The sequence below is a fragment of the Copadichromis virginalis genome, linkage group LG20, assembly GCF_057382275.1.
Source record: "Copadichromis virginalis isolate Kocher_CV1m ecotype Utaka linkage group LG20, C_Virginalis_male_GT1.1, whole genome shotgun sequence".
In the NCBI taxonomy this organism is placed as follows: Eukaryota; Metazoa; Chordata; class Actinopteri; order Cichliformes; family Cichlidae; genus Copadichromis; species Copadichromis virginalis.
In genome coordinates, this window is record NC_140637.1 from 12,694,399 (window position 1) to 12,712,389 (window position 17,991).

General features: G+C 39.6%; 1 protein-coding gene across 1 annotated transcript in view; it reads left to right on the top strand.

The window, feature by feature from the left end:
- LOC146684441 (vitamin D3 receptor A) overlaps window positions 1-16,553 on the top strand; it is an 83,055-nt gene extending 66,502 nt beyond the window's left edge. The window contains exons 4-9 of the mRNA XM_085443122.1: window positions 285-469; window positions 2,185-2,284; window positions 2,889-3,066; window positions 5,111-5,262; window positions 5,773-5,889; window positions 7,867-16,553. Coding sequence (XP_085299248.1) covers window positions 285-469; window positions 2,185-2,284; window positions 2,889-3,066; window positions 5,111-5,262; window positions 5,773-5,889; window positions 7,867-8,120 — 986 coding nt within the window. The 3' untranslated portion in view covers window positions 8,121-16,553. The remainder of the gene's footprint in view (window positions 1-284; window positions 470-2,184; window positions 2,285-2,888; window positions 3,067-5,110; window positions 5,263-5,772; window positions 5,890-7,866) is intronic.
- The last annotated feature ends 1,438 nt before the right edge of the window (window positions 16,554-17,991 follow it).

Below are 17,991 nucleotides of genomic sequence, written 5' to 3' on the forward strand. Positions count from 1 at the left end.
AGACAGGAGACATGACAGGCTCTTCTGCTTGCCAACTTGAAGCGATGCAATGGTAATGTAACCTGGGATGGAAATATTTGGGGCTTACATTACATCGCCCTTAGCTACTTTTATTGCTGACTTTCTCAGATTTCATCTATGAAAGTTGGTAATGATGCCTTAACTATTATCTAAGGTACCACACAGGAATTGCTTTCCTTTAACTCCTAACTTGATTTTGCTTCTTTTTCATAATTTCTTTGTAAAATGTTTTGATGTGTCTTTTATTCTATCTTCCATTGCAGTCATACTGACAGATGAAGAGGTTCAACGGAAAAGGGACATGATAACGAAGAGAAAAGAGGAGGAGGCAGCCCGAGAGGCCATGAGGCCCCGGCTGAATGAGGAACAGGCTCGGATCATCTCCTGCCTGGTGGAAGCTCACCACAAGACCTACGATGCCTCCTATTCTGACTTCACACGCTTTAGGGTTAGTCCTGTGAAAAGTTACTTTCTTTCTTCACACCTGCCAGAGGTCCTGGGTTAAAATCTGAGACAAGCCCCCACTTGTTAAGTTCTCCTGAAAAAGTCCAAGGGGTGTGGGAAAGTAAAAAGTGTCCGGTTTGAAAAAAAGAGACATGGAAGGAAAATTGTTAAAGTTTTAAAAAATGAATAATTAAACTTAAAGAGATGGACGAGCTGCTATCGCCTTCAAAAGAAAGAAAACATAACAAAAGCCTCTCTGGCGTCATGGGCCACATAAAGCCCAGTTTGACCTTAAGATGGGATAAAGGAAAATCTCCTCTCTTTCAGTGCAAATATGTTTAACTACACATGAAATCACTGAGATGTGCAATTTTAACTGCATGTCTCAGGTTTCGACATGAAAAATGTGCAAAATTACAGAAAAAAGTAGCTCACTGCCCAGAGTCTCCTGTATTTCTAAAACATAAAGTTTCTATATTTCTATAGATGGTTAATGACAGAAACATTTCTGTCATGTAATTGTTTATGTACTACTTAGTTCAGTTGATTTAGCATGAACGACCATGGGGGAGGAGAAACTGTAAAACTTACAGTTAAAAGTCCAAAAATGTATGCCCCTCTTTCACGTTTTCCAGCCTTCCAGTGGGTCTGACTGGAGTCTTTGCTGGGCTGACTCTGGTCCGGAGGCCTTATGTTTGACACCCCTGCACTAGCGCTCTCTATTCTCTGGTCTTAATTGCTGAGTAGAGTCAGCTGTACAAAAAGGCTAGCACCTTACCCACGACCATACAGGGTAAAACCACAGCAGGCCCTACTAGGACAGTGACAGCTCACTTTATGATTAGTGGAGCAAATTCATTTTGTTTTCCAAATGACTATGGGTGTACCAGGTGTCATGTGTCATGACCTGGTACACACAGGATGAAAGCATGGAATCAGATCTGTCTTTTACTTTGTGCCTAATGAATATGATTAGATTAAATTTGTCTGCAGTAAAACATCAGGAATTGCTGCAATGTGTTAACACCACAGCAAGCCCCATTCATTATTACTGAGCGTTAACTCTTACACAATTACACTGACTTGAGCTGGACATGTATATGTGAGGTGACATACTTTAATCACAGTTTCCACTTATGCATATTTTTCACAGAAAATAATTATAAGTAACAATGAAGCAAATATTTTTGAATGAGTAATGAGAATTTGAGAACATGATTTTGGTACTTTTTGGTAATGTCACTGTTTTATATACAAAAATAGAGCTAATAGAGCAACAGTGTTGTGCCATGTGTGCCGACCAGGTTAGCTGTTTAATAGTTCACTGTTGTTGAAACGTGGGCTTTATTGAAATTCATCAAAGTGTTCTTCAGTGATCAGTGATTACATCAGCTGCTGGTGAGGCAGGGGCTGTTTTTGCTTGTTCTTTGTTTTTTTGGTAACCCCAGTACATACAGGAAATTTTCAGAACACGGTGTTCATGCACACTGTGCGGCAAACCTGACATTTCTAATTCTATTATGTGAAGCTTTATTACTTTATTATTGCGACTGCTATTCTGAGTAAAACCTCAAATAGAAAAAGAACAGTTCCAGCAGTCCCTGCTCCTGTGACACAGACCTGTGGTGTGTTGTGATTACTTGGACTTTTGGAGCCCATGAAAACAAGCCAAGCAGCACTGGGTAATATTAATGCTTGTGTTTACGTGTGTGTTTGCAGCCCCCGGTACGCGAAGGCCCGGTTACACGCAGTGCCAGCAGAGCTGCCTCTCTTCACTCACTCTCTGATGCCTCGTCTGACTCATTAAACCACTCACTTGGTGAGACAATAAAGGGTCCCTCTTCTCTTGTGTGTTTTATCAATCAGGGTTAGGACACAAGGACCCAGCTGTGAAGAGATCTATTGATTAAAAATAATAATAACTAAGCTCCATTTTGCGGTTGTATCACACCAGCTGCATTGTCAGTGAGCTCCTGGATCATACCCACTGTGGAAAACAAACAGACCCAATAAAGGAATACTCATATTTGCAGTTACAAGAAATATGAGGGGTGCTTGTGCCCACTGTTAGTCATACTGACTCACTGATGCTCCACAGTGAAGCTGTAGTGATTGTACTGATCTTGAGCTGCTGTGTGTCAATCTTTTTTAGAATTTGTTGCTTCTTTGCCATATCGGCCAAACAGAATACACTTAATACCTTTCATTAAATTACTTAAAAGTCTTTGGTGCATTTATTATTTAAACCCATCGGTTCAAGGTGAACTCACTTGCCATCTCCGCTGTGTAACCGGTAACTTGCTCTTTGCTGTTTCTGTCCGTTCTAAATGTTTTCTTGTAATCCCTCCCTTCCTTCCCCACCCTGTTCCCTTTTCCCCCCTTCCTCCTTTATCAACTTGTCTCCTAATCCCCTCCTTGAGCAGAGTCAGTGGACACCAAAATGAACTTCAGCAACCTGTTAATGATGTACCAAGATGGCGCAAGTAGTCCAGACTCCAGTGAAGAGGACACAAAACTTTCCATGCTGCCCCACTTGGCTGACCTGGTGTCCTACAGCATTCAGAAGGTTATAGGCTTTGCCAAGATGATCCCAGGCTTCAGGTACCAATTAAAGCCTCTAATGAGATTTGCCAAGAAAGTACATTAAAGCATTTTGTTATTTTTGTAACTAATATTTTTAAAAAGATGGATTCATCTAATTTGCCATAATTTACCAACAGTTGCTAAACACTATATAATGTTAGCTTTATTTGGGTTTACGTGGGTCCCAATGCACCGATAAAATAGCTGATCAGCTATTTCGGTAGATTACTCATTTGATTCACTAAGAAAACATAAACATAAATGCTAAAAATTTGGCCATTCTAACTTTCAATATGTACGGATTAACTGAATCTGCTAATTTGGCTATGGAAGATTCTAAAGAACATTTTCAGTTTCTTTTTTCCCACATAGATTTCATTTCCATAGACATGAGACCAATAAAGTGATTGGCAGATTATTCAGTAATCTGACTGAACATATAATTTGAATACTTTGTTGTGAATGTAATTGAAATGTCTTAGAGACAAAGCAGACTGCTTAATCTGATCCAATTAGAGATAAGCAGGAAAATTGCTGGGCTCAGAGGGGCTCTGATTGCTAGACGTCTCATACCATAAAGCCGCTAATATTCTAGCAATCTTATTCTCAATGCCATTAACTAAGTTTCTGATATGTTTTTTTATGGACTCGTTACAGTATATCCATGTTATATTTTCATTTTTAAAATTAAATTTGCAAGAATTTCAAGCAAACTTTCTTCACTTTTTCACTATGGGCTCTTTTCACCAAAGTTTTGAGGTGGCACATGAATTTAATTAATTTTGAAATAAAACTAACATGATAAAATGTAGAACAGGTGAAGCACTGTCAATACTTTCCCGATGCATTGTAAATTCTGGTGCATCCAATGGGTAGCACATAGACGATGCCCCACCCACATGAAGAGCCCGGTTGTTTGCTGGGCATTACCGAGTAAGGCGAGATGCTATTATCAACCCCCAAACAAACATGCTCTTCCAAGAATACTCCAGAACAGGCTGTAGCTTTATAAATACATGCAGAGCAGAGATAAATTTGTAAATGTATGCACATACAGAGACGATGAAACAGAAGAATAAACATGGAATACTGTATCTCTCACATGGGTGTGCATAACGCATACATGTCTGCATCTTGGGAAACAATAATGGCTCATGGATAAGTAAGGTCTATGCTGTGAGGCCCAAATGAAGAAGTTTGGGATTTCTTTGTCAACTTTCTTTTTTTCTTTTCTTTCTGTAGGCATAATTATAGACACATTTAAATAGTGTTTAGATCCTTGGTATATAAAAACAAAGGAAAAAAAAATCTGATTTCATTCAGCAGTGATGGCATGAACATGTAGATAAAAGGTCTGTGGTTCTCTTACATTTGCATCTGCTTGCATCAGTGAATGCAGATGCACATACTTTTAGTTCTGTTTGCAAAGATCTCTGTTGCTAAAGTACCTGTTAAAAATACATTGTTTTATTTCTTGTTCTACTATCTCTCTACCTCACAGACGAACAGTTATTTGTGTATATAGGTGGTTAAGTGGAACTCGTCAGATGGAACAGGGTCATGTGTATTCTGGGGACAAGAAAGTTTTGGGTTTTTTATTAGCACGCTTAATTTGCATCAATTAAAATGTAAAGTTTGTTTGCAGCCAGTGTTTGTTACCGTGCACGTGTACCGCTATATAACAGTACAATCTGACCCATTTCCAAACTTACTACATGCACTATTTGTTTCTTTGGCTTTTTGTTTTTAAACAAAACACTTTACAGTTAAAACTGTATTTTAAATATATTTACCCATGATTAATTCACAATTTATGATAATCTATTATTATTTTATTTGCTCTTGTATGGGTTATTCATGAAGTTATACATGTATAACTTTGTATGGTTAATGCATTATGAAGGCACTATTTCTCTCAGGGCTTCAAAAAGTAAAGTAAACCAAAGAAAACACCTTCTTCTTCTGTCCCAGGTCCAGATTCACTGATTTGACAGTGCTTGTGCCTGACTGAACCAGTGTAGTGTGACTCATGCTTTTATCTGTAACTGTGTGTGTTGTACAGAGACCTGACAGCAGAGGACCAGATCGCTCTTTTAAAGTCAAGTGCCATTGAGATCATCATGCTGCGTTCAAACCAGTCATTCAGTCTGGAAGACATGTCCTGGAGCTGTGGAGGACCTGACTTTAAGTATTGCATCACCGATGTGACAAAGGGTTGGTTTCCTCTCATTCATGTAGCAGCTGCACAGTAGAACTAAAGCATCGGTGACTGCATTTCATGTTTACAGTATGTATTTTTAAAGAAGCATGTACAGAGCGTGTAAGAGACCATGCTTATCTGTTATATATACTCTTAAAACATGGACTCCTCTTCTTGAGTCACTGCTCTGGAGGCATTGGTGAATAATAGCTTTACACACTCCCAGGTATAGAGTGTTAATTGTTGAAGCTGGTGACACAGCTGGGATTATTTTTCTCCCAGTTTATATAACAGTCTTACAAGGATCCCCCACACTCGGCTTTTTACGCACACTTGCACATTACTGTGAGGTTTCAATTTCAGGTATTTTCAGCCACAAGCGCACACTCTGTGCTTATTCACTCGTACATGAAGGGCAGGTAGCGATGTTCTCTGTCCGCAAAATCGAAATACACATAGAGACCAGGTGTGTTTTCATTCATAAGCACAATGTACTAACAGTGAGTGTGTGTCATCCTTCACAGCGGGTCACACTCTGGAGCTGTTGGAGCCGCTGGTGAAATTCCAAGTCGGTCTGAAGAAACTCAACCTGCACGAGGAGGAGCACGTGCTGCTGATGGCCATCTGCCTGCTCTCCCCAGGTACTGCCGCTGCTGTTTGTGTGTTCGTCCGTGCCTTCATTGTCTTGGAGTATTTCCAGCTGAGCCATGCTTTAAAGATTGAGAATAGAGATTAGAGATGGTTAGTGGTTCATTTCACTACTAACAACACCGTATCATCAAAGTGTGAACAGCATGGCGCAGGGTGTGTGTCGCATTCTCTTTCCGACCTAGATTCCTCCTATAGTCGTGTGCTGCCAGTAACACAAGAAAAAGCTTTTCCTGGAAGACCAAATGTGCTGTTCAGTACATTAAAGCATGAGGTTACAAAACAGTGTGGGAAGCAGAAGTTTGCATGCTGTAAATGACAAGTTTGAACCAGTGAATGAACATTAGGAGTATCAAATCCCTGAATCACAGAAAGAATCTGTCAAGCAGCAGGGTCATTTGTAGAGAATGTACACCATTTCAAAAACAGTTTGTTTTGTTTTCCTTGAGACTCGAGAGCCTCAGGGACACACTATTTGTATCAAAGCAACAGCACTTAGAAAGTAGCCGCAGTTAGAAATTAAATTCTTTGAGGGAGGGAAAAAAATCATTAGTTCTGTCCTTGTTCTCTGTTGCTATTATGTTGAAAGTAATCCAATATAAACTTGTTATCTACACATCTTTAGTTACAGTACACACTCTGTGGTGCAGATTTCTAAGCACACAGAAAAGAAAAAGGTTCAAAATATATTTATCCAGTAATAAGAAAGACTAACAGTGACAGACGTGTGATCAAGACCCAGAACATCCCATCACCATGGCCCTTACACGTCTCAGACACTAACTGATAGCAGACAGTGTTCTTTTTATAAACCTGTTCATATACAATACTGTGCAATACTGTGAAGTCTCAAGGCAAGCTTTCTTTCCTATTTTTTTTTTAATTTCCTTTATAGTCGTTTCTGATGATTAAGGACCTTGAAGTGCACTTTATACATTTTTTGTTCTTTACTTCTTTGCTTTAAACATATTGAGTCCCCCTGCTGGTGATGCAGCTTCTGCATGTGTGTCCATTTCATGTTTTAAAGAGGCAAAGTGTGAAATGGACTCGACGTACCGGCGTGTCTATTACATGTTTTGCCGTGATACTGGGTTGATGGGTAATATCTTCTGATGAATCACTTTGTTGGTGCTAGAATTATGTAGGCCTTTTTTATGCTTGAATGCTTGATAGGTCATTATGATTGGGTTAACTATCAAACTTACAAGAAAATGTGAGGGATGGCTCAAAACTTTTGCACAACATTTTATACAAAGCAGGTAAATGTTTTCTGTTAGAGCAGCAACATTGTTGTACAATCTATGAAAAAACTGTTTATAGTTCAATTTGAAATGCACACTAGACAGCTGATGCATTTTTCTTGAAGAGACAGTAAGAGCGTCTGTGCGTCAGCTGTCTCTGCCGAGTGCAGGGAGGATATTACAGAGTGAAGATAACAGCAAACATTCCTGAAAAGAGACATTCTCCCACGTCATTAATCACGTCTTGTACACGTGTATATAAAGATCCTAAAGTCTGAGTCAAGCATGAGGAGCATATTTAACACAGAAATGAGACAGAAGTAATAATAATGATAATAATGGATTGCATTTATATAGCGCTTTTCAGCAACAGTGTTAAGTAATTGATATGATAATTACATAAATTTTATGATCAAATCAAACTTTTTATTAACAGGGAGCATGATACCAGCCTACATGTCTGTAGGCTGGTAGCATTACTACTTAACATTTAAATTCAGTATTTTCAAAAACAAAACAATTAAATGTTCTGAAATATGTTTTCTTTCTCGTTCCATCCACCCACACCTCCCGTCTCCAATCTCACCCTGCTGCTCCCTCTTTAATTTTCTCTGTGCTTCTGTCTGATTATGCCTTTCCGTCCACGCCCCCACCTCGTTTGTTGTGTGACCTTGCTCACGATGGGCTATACTCTCCACTCCCTCCACCCTCTTTGTTCTCCCATGTCAGATCGTCCCGGTGTCCAAGACCATGCCCGCATCGAGCAGCTCCAGGACGACCTGTCCGAAGTGCTGCAGGCCTACATCCGAGTCAACCACCCAGGTGGACGTCTGCTCTACGCCAAGATGATCCAGAAGCTGGCTGACCTGCGCAGCCTGAACGAGGAGCACTCCAAGCAGTACCGCTCGCTCTCCTTCCAGCCCGAGCACAGCATGCAGCTGACCCCGCTGGTGCTGGAAGTGTTTGGCAGCGAGGTGTCATAGCGGTGGAGGAGGCCTGCGTGGATGCATTCACACGCTCGTAACACAGAGGATGAGTAACCAACCCCTGCTGCCTTTTCCCCAAGAACGCCACTGCCCTCATAAAAACCTGGGCATGTGGGAGAAAGATGGATATTCTGACAGGTAGACAGTAATCTTCACCTCTTCATCATCTCTTCATCCTCCTAACCTCAAGCTACAAGACTCAGACAACTGGACCTCTGGATTTGCAAAAATGAAACACACTAAACAGGTTCTTGCTTTCTGTTGCACTTGGATAATCAGATTTTATTTTTGCTTCTGGATTTGCAAACACTGTACAGAATCAGATTTCATTAGATCACTCAGATATCCAGACTCTTTGACATCCTGGTCCTCTCTCCATCCCCAAACTCCAAAAATCACCCCTTTATCATGATGGCCTTTCCTCAAAAACTACTAGATTCCTGCCGCTTTTCCTGCAGTGGGATGGACACAAATGTCTCATCCTCTTTGTAACATTGCTCCATGTTCACGCCATTGCCACAATACACAGGAGCAAATGCACAGATTTACTTTCATTACCCATGCTGGGTGATAAACTCGGTTTAGATAGCTATTAACTCTTGTTGGTTTACAGTTTTCAAAAGCAAAGACATCCAAATATATTAAATATCAGAAGCCGTCGGCAAGCTTACAGTAATCTCATAGAAATACAAAGTGAGAGTGGAGCAGGCGTGTTTCCCTGTGAATCTGTGCATGTAGTCTCAGATAGTGTAATAGACTGAAGAAGGACATTTAAGTAGGAAAGCGTCAGGATGGGAATGGTGGGAAGGAAGGAGGAAACGAGGTTGGATAAATGGAGGGAGGTGCTACAGATGATGGAATTCCTTTTTCACAGGACAAAAAGGAATTTAGTAAAAAAGAATGTATGTATAAAGCTATATAAATATAAATGATACGTATAAGCTGACATATATGGGAAAACATGGTTGCTTCCATGGAAGCAAATAGTTCTGACTATTGTACTATGTAGAGGATTTGAAGGCCTCTCCTCTGTTGTGTGTGTGTGTGTGTGTGTGTGTGTGTGTGTGTGTGTGTGTGTGTGTGTGTGTGTGTATATGTCATATTTCAAAAGGCAATTACACACACACACTGAGAAGCGTGTGAGGAGTCCTTTTATTTGCGAGATACGTGTACAGAGAGGGAGAATATTGATGGACCACTGGGGGGGGGGGGTGTACAGGCTCTGACTGAGGGTCTAGTGCAGGGAAGCATTTTGGACCTGTGAAGTTTGTAGAGTGACATACGCAAACACAACTTCATGTTGCATGGATAGTGACTATCCAAAAGTATTTGTTCAGCTGGTTAGATTGCTGCTAAGACAGAGCTGCGTAGTTGGAGAGAAACCAGCTACCAGCTGTTGCCTCAGGGAAAAGTTTGTCTGATCATATTGTGTACTTGGTGTTTACGATGTGTGCGGCGTAAGCGTACAATCATGAGTCCGAGATTGTTTTTGAAGCTCTAGGCATCACTGTGATTTCTAATCATACTAAATAACAGCAGGAGGAAGCTAAAAGAGGGACTTTTTGAAATAATAGTTAATTCGAGACTTTGTTTTCTAAGCTTATCTGATCAAAGAAATTACATTAGAGGTCATAATTAATACATTTCAAATGCAGACTCATTGGTGTGAAAGTATCTGCCTTAGCTTTAGTTTGTCTGATTGTTTTTTTCCCCCAAAGTCAGAAAAGTAGCAATATACAGTAGTTTAATGTTGTGAATGAAATCCTGAAGATGCTCTTAGTAGCAGAGTAGCGATACAACGCACGAGAAAGATTTTCTTTATTTGTAAAAAGGTAAACTCAAGCCTCATATCTTTTTATCGCATTTGTATAATTTTAACACCAGCCACATAAGCGAGGTTTAGAATGTTAATTTTCAACATCACTACATATCATACATCACATTTCTGTTGACACAGTGTTTGCTCACCCTCATGCAGACCTGGACCACCCCCTTGTGGACAAACTTTGTAAATACCACTTGCTAATTCTGTACATATTTAGAGTTTAACGTAGGATAATATAGGAAGAGAATTCACTTGTTAATGGCAAGATGCTCTGCTATATGCAATTAGGAGTTGAACTCTTATGTTTTATTCTGCTAGAACGGACAGACATGGCAGTTCTGGACAGGTTGCTGAGCTGTTTCAGGGAGAACCGGAGAAGACCGGAGTCCCAAATAGTGGACAAACATCAATGAGACTTCGAAAAAATATGTTTTATAATTACAAACACTTCATATGATTAAACATTCCCAGTGGCATTTGTTTTTGAGCATTCCATCTACACAGTATACACACAGTTGGTGTAAGCATCCTAACACACTGGCGGCCTTTGAAACATGCCCAACAGCTCAGTAACTTCTCGCTAGTAAATGTCTTCTCTGTCCATTTCAGGCTTATGGATGTATGTCTTTTTCTCTCTCCTTCTAAAGTCAATCGATAAGCTTCTGACAATTATACAGTATATTCATAATCTTTTCATTTTGGTGAACATCTGATTTTATTTACTGATTTAATTTTGTTCCTTTCAAGACTGTCACTTGTATAGCGTGTCAGAGTTTGCCGTCTTGCTGGCGCTTGGCTTGCTGCGCTGCAGTGTCGTTTTAGTGAAGCAAAGATGAGCAAAGCGGACTCCTGGAGCCGTTTTCCAAGAACAAGCTTCTTCTTCCCTTTTTTTTCCCCCTGATATCAAGTGAGTGAAGATGGAATAGCTTTTTCTTAACTCACATAGTGGCTTCATCCTCACATACGGGGAAGGGAAGGAACACTGACACTGATTTTTGTTAATGGAAGGAAAGAAGTCAGTGTCGCTGTTTTCCACCTGGAGCTGTACCATTTTTTTGTGAACGGAGAGGCAGTCCCCAACTCTGTATAGAAAAACAAAAACATCTCCTTCTTCAAACCCTCATGTGATAAACTAACACTGCCTCAACTGACTTTCACAGCACTTAACCAACGCAAACTGTTGCAGCTACAGCATGGGCGTGCCTCTTTTTTCATCAACCATCTAACCACCTCAATAACCAGTTACAGCAGGATTACTCTTCATAGCTTTAACTCAGCAGCGAGTCAAGCTCTACTTTGGAAAACTGTGGTGCACCAAGGGCTGATGGGAGTGTAAGTTTTAGGGGCCACAACTGCTGTGGAATTGTACAGGTCGCTCAAATGTGGAGATGACAACCGAGAATGGCTCCTCTGTCCGGCTCGACCCAGGAAACCTTTGGAGTGGACCTCTAGAAGACTGTGTAGAATCTGTATAGAGGATTAAAGGAGATAAAAGACTTTTTAAAAAGAGAATTGCCACAGATGTGCAGACTTAGTGACACACTGTGACACTGACTGACTGATACGTCGCCTGTTAAAATCCAAAGCGGGATGTTACCTTTGTCACTGCTCTGCGTCTCGCATCGCAGCTGTTTAAATTCAGATTTGTTTTGTTTTGTTTTAAAGTAATCGTCATTTGCTAAAGAACAGTTGTTGACAGACTTTTTACATTTACATCTACATCATCTGTTTCAAAAGAAATGAAGGAGAGGGTGATGGTGCGAGAGTCTGCTCACTTGTAAGGATTCCCTATTTAACTTTGCTATGCTGCTGCTGGATGCTGACTCCTCTCTGGAGAAGCCCTACTTGCCATTATTAATGTATATATTTAGGGTTAAACATGAAACATCTGGCTTATACATTTTAACCTAATAGTTGTAGCTGATGCTAGAGGCCGTTAGCGTTCAAAAGAATCCAAACAATGCACAAGTCTCTCGCACCATTACCCCTCCACCCTTCAACCCAGGTCAGCAGCTCCACCTCGGTAGCCTTACTTACAGCAACCTCACTCAGCTGGAAACATTTAACAGATACCTCAGTAATGTACAGGACAACTTTTCACAATAGCCTTCAAGGGAACCAAACATAAACTCATACCACAGATGTACTCAGCACACACCAATACAAACACACACACTACAACTCTCTCCTCAGCAACCTTTGCAGTGTTCATAAGATATACAGGAAACTAGTTGCCAATTGTTGTAAAAAGGTTGTTAGGTAGAATCCTGTTGTGAGTAGGCCAGTGGATCCCAATGTTTCTCAGTGTTAACTTTCACACTCTCGTTTTTTTTCTCTTTACTCACTTGCTGTCATCACTGCTTTGCTCTCTTTTTTCTTCGGACTTTGTCGTCTCTCTGTCTCTGTAAATGGACGACACACCGCTAAGCTTTAGCAGTGCGTTTAGCCAAACATACTACCTCTCCCTTCTGCACATAAATTTATAAATATATATATTTTTGTCGCAGCATGATTGTGCTTAATATAAAACATCCATTTTTACGTTAACACTAATTTAGAAGTTTTTTGGTGTATATGTACAGTATATTCCTTTTTTATCTCTTTTTTTAAAAAAATGCTGGATGATATCTATTTTTTTTTTTACTTCAAATTTCTATATAAAATTTTAAACTCACTTAAATCCGAGGCCTCTTTAGCTCCACTTTCTCACCTAAGTGTGTAGATGCATGTTAAAAATGATGCATGAAAGTGAGGCTACATTCAGAGCAGCAGAAAGTGCCAGAATTCTTTTGGATTCTTTTTATGTGTCTCAAAGAGCAGATTTATGTTTTTTAAATTATTATAATTATTATTATTGTTTTACCCAGGAGAGAAAAAAAACCCATTTGTTTAGGTAAATATCTAAATGAGCAACTTATTGGTGGAACAGACATAATTTTGATGAAACAGTAACTTTACAAAGTCCCCTTTACCAAGCAGAAGAGTTGACTCGATAGGTGAAGTTTTGTAGACTGAAGCATCGTATAACAGAACTTTGAAATGACTGAGAGGTAGAGCCTGACTGATTTATTGGCAAGGCGATATTATTGGACTATATTTGCTATTTTTTGTTATCTGCATTTTTAATTGAAAATAGAAATGGAAAGAAGAGACAGAAGAAACACCCTTCAGCCATGTTGCGAACGGTGATATTACATAGTTTTTCCACCAGAGGGCACTTGGCACAAACAACAAGCGGATGATCTGAGGTGAGCTGGATAGAAGGTGAACAAGTGAATAAATAACTACACATAACAAATGTTCAGGAAAGTTGTATGTATCGTGCATACGAAACAAAAATAATCAGCCGATATTTTGGATTATTGGATTTTCATACCGCTCGATTTTAGAATCGACCTTGAATATCCTGTATCAGTCAGGCTCTACTGCGAGGTTTGCGGGACCTAAAAACAGTTTATAAAAATTCTGAAGAGAGATGTGTCATAAACTCAGCAAAATAATAGTGACAAGTTTAACATTTATGGAAGTTCATTTTCTTGCTTTCATGAAGCAAGTTAGACGTTTGATTGATACCACTTTGGCTCGGTGCAAATATTAAGCGGCGACTTTGTTTCTGTAACAAGATGTAAAGTTATATAAGCTCCATATTTTACCTCCACCCATACAAACGTTGCTGTTAAAGTGGACCTGTTATGTTTTCCCTATTTGTTTGGGGGGTGGGGCTTGGTATCATTTATATATATACTTATGATGGAAGCTACTCATATTAAATATGGCTGAAGCTTCAAATAATGAATGGCTTATGTACAAGTAATCACTGTGAGCCAAAACCTCAACTCTGTTTTTATACTCCTAGATCTGTATGATGCCTTTGGTCTTGGTGTAAGCTTCACCTAGTTGCTGTACACACTATGTGTGTGTATGAGGGGCAACCAATCAGAAGAAAGTTAGCTTAGGGGGAGGGTTCCCTTAGAGGAAAGGAATGTTTCGAACAGGATGAGCTGTGGCGCTGCACCAAGGACAAGTATAAGCTAAAAGAAGGGATGTTCTTTTTTTATCCTTGAATCATGCCAACTACTCAGTACAGACCAACAATAAAAATATGGGGCTGGAAATAAACATCACAGGTCCACTTTAAGGTAACTGTCTCCAGGATGTAGCTTTATATTAGGCATACAGACATGAGAGTGGTATGAATCTCATTTATACCATTGCAAGAAAGCAAGCATCACGCTGCCCCAACAATTCATTTAAACAACAAAGTCACAGAAGGCAAAGGTAAAGTTGAGAGCAGTTAATCAAAGACAAAGCAGGGACAAAATACAAATGAGTGATTTTAAATCAAAACATACTTGACAAACTTGAGTTTCATGAGGCTAATTGATTGCATGTCAAAATAGAGATGGTTCATTATGAGCAGTCAGGAATCGAGTCTCATGGGTTGTTGTATGAAAGTAGCATAAAGCCAGAGAACCTAAGTGCAAACTTTACAAACAAACCAAAAGAATCTGAGCTCTGCGAAACAAGAGGAAGCTGGTCCCACTTGAGTCTGCTCGTCAGTTAATCAAAATAATACGCTAACAGATGTTTGTCTCTACTGACCCACTGCTGTTGATGAATTCATCCCACACAGTCAGAAACCTCTCAGTCAAACGTATGTAAATGTTGTCAGCTTCAGCTCAGATAATGAGAAATGCAGTTCGACTTTGACAACTTTGTTTTCCCCCTAACATTCAAAATGTAAAAAAATAACTCCCACCACAGTGACCCTCGGACAGCTTTGTTTTCCCGTTACTGTGTGCGTGTGTTTTCTTTTTCTCTAGTGCCCTTCAGTTGTCTGATAAGCTTTTACAACATTGGGATCCTATTTTAGATACAGTAACAGTTTTGGGTTCTTTTGCATCAAAGTATCACGCACCTGCACCAGCCCAGCACTTCTGCCTTCTTCTAACTCTGAATGCTTCACCTATGTGCTGCTCTCACTTAGCTTTCAAATTAAAGCAGGCCTTTAGAAATATATGATATGAATGACTTAGCGAGACTTCACTGTGGCATTCTAGAAATTAATGGGTCATGTTTCAGCTCACAGCATGTGCTTTTGGTTTTCTAAGGTTCATTTAGCACCCTCATCTGTTGCTGATGGAAATCCTTTGGCAGATGCTTCATTCAATTTGCCTCCTGATTGACGTCATATAGTGTCCTTAAAACTATTATTAGGAGGATTAGTCTTAGTTTACACTTAAACGAGCTGTATTCTGAACAACAGGCTGTGACTCATATGATTCATATGTTGCCTGTGTTTGAACCTAAGGAGAGCGGACAGATAGAAAGCCAGCTTTTCTGTTGTCTAACAGATGGATTTCACTCTAAACAGATTGTCATCTGTTGCATTTCTTTGCTACCTCTTTCAATATGCGCTTACACAGACACACACACACTGAAAACGCTGCATTCAAAGGTCAACATGCACCCATTTGTAACTGACTGTAAGAAGACAGTGAACACATGACACACACTCAAACACACGCACACTTGTGCCCACTTCTTTTCCCTCACCAGCAGTTTTTTGCCAATGATGCACTTGTGTTTTTGTTTCCAAATGCTCTGCAAAACATATGTTTAAAAACATTTTTTTTTTAAATTAGTCATCAAGTTTTATTTTTTTAAAACCTGTAATCTCCATAGTAAGACCTGGGCTAGCCAGGTGCTTAGAAGTGAGTAGGTTTTTCATTCATCTGTATAGAAAGATTCATGTCTTTAAAAATACGAGAGAAAAGAAACATAAATGCACATATATCTCAGCTCAGTTGTACCTTGGTGTGCCTAGAACCCACAGCCTTATTTTGGGACAATATCAGGGGTTTTAACCAGAATACACGATGTTCTGTAGAGGACAGTTGAGTTTTATCGAGTAGCCCTCCCCAACCCTCCCTTTATTTCCACAATCGGTTTTACGATGTGCATGTGGAAGGTGCGCATCCTCCACAGGGTGTGCTATGTCAGTGTTTCAGCTAGTTGTGATACTTTATTTATTCCCCTTTCAGACGACACTTTAGAGTTAAAGCAAACAGAAAAACAAGCAAAAAAAAAAACATTTTGGAGTCTGATTTAATTTTTTTAAATCTAATTTGGCTCGATTAAAAGTCTTTTTAAAGGGTTTCCAGTAGATAACGATCTATTATGTAGGTCTGTGTATTTCTTGTAGAATAAAAATAAAAGTTGAAGTAATAATTGATCTCACCAGAGTCCCAAAATAAGTACTTTTGCTTTCACACATGCACACCACCATGCAGTAAAACTCAGCAGCTCTCAGTGCTTTGAGCAGAAATTTGTCTTTTTCAGAATACACAATTGCCAGGGCGCTGCTGTTGATGGCACCATCAATAGCCTTACGTAAAGACAGATAGTGTTATACATACATGAACTAATGTCTCTGTGTGGTATGAATCACCACCTTTTATTTTGTTTTTTGCTCTTTTCTATTTGCTCTTCTCTTTGAAGTTGATCCATTGTACTTTGGTTAAATGCATTGTATTTAGTAAAATACTGATGATGTTTTGGGGAAATCACACAAATAAAACAGCTGTACATAGTGACGCAAAACAGCCCTCGTGTCCTCGCTTCTTTGTGTCGTGCTGTAGAAGAAAACATCGCTTATTTCTAACTTAATGCTGATAAATGAAAACTTTTTTTTTTCCTAGAAATACATCAGTTTTCACATTTTAAAAAAAATTTGGAACAGCATAATTCAAATTCCTTTTACCTCAGTTAGATTTTTCCATCATTGTGGAAAAAAAACCTGCAAAGTTAAAATGCTATTTGTTTTTTTTAAAGGCACAAATTAGTCCCTGCATGTCATCAGAGAACATGTATGGGGTGATACTTTAAGGCACATATGCAAGTTTCTTCTAAGTTAACTGATTTTACCATAATCACCAGAGGCCCCCAGACTTTCCATTTATTTTTAATAATCCACTTAATTACAGTCACTTATACTCAAAGTGAAATAAATCGACAAACGAGCTTGCAAAGCTCTTCTGCGTCCACTGCTCATTGAGAAATATGGAACTATTTAATGAGCAATATTTTTTTTCCATGAGTGAAGTTTGTTGATATTCTGTCATTTTATCCTCCACTTGATGTTGGGGGAAATAAGTGAATTAATTAAAATAATTGTATTTAATTTAATTGTGGGACTGCCTCGTTTATTACCACATGGCTGTACACTTCTTTGGCCGGTAGAGGGCGCAAATATGCTGCTGTAGTCCTGAGCGGCTGATAGACTCATCGAAGTGGGTCATTCCGTATGTGGAAATAATCATACCGAATATAGAACAATATTCCGATTTCACGTCTCCGAAAAAGTCAAAGGATCATTAAATTTAATGTATTTCAGCTACTTTTTCTTGCATTTTCCTTTCAGCTTTTGGACACTTTCACATCTTCACCTACATCCTGATTAGTGACAGCCGCAGTGAGAAGCTGCCTTCCATTTTCTTAACGTGCATTAAAGATGCGCATGATTTATTTTTTTTAATCAAGTACCGTTACATGTCTTTGTCACCTCAGAGTGGTGACCAAATTGCTGCTGTCCCCAAACATGACCACTTTCATTTTTTCCGTGTTAGACTTTCATCTGCACAGCGCCATTCCTCGTGACTGATCTGTGTTACGTTCACTTCTCTCCCTGACGGATTGCCTTATCTAATGATAAGACAGCAGCTGTGGCACGATGAAAGGAAGAAGGGCAGTAGATGTAAGGAACAAGATAGATAGGGCTTCCCACTCAGCGAGAGCCGGGAGGCTCATTTTAAGTTTCTCTTTGATCACAAACGTATTCGCCCCTCTTGTGACAAACTCCACCCAACCACGATGAAACAAATGCTGTAGTTTATTGCCAGCCTCTGCACGACCAAGGTGAGCATGAGCAGGATGCTTTGGCCTGCCTGTGATGACAGTCATCCAGACCTCATTTGGACAGTCTCATTCCATGTGACCCTCCGGGAACGACGAGCAGTGCTGTGCGATACCGCACATTTTGAT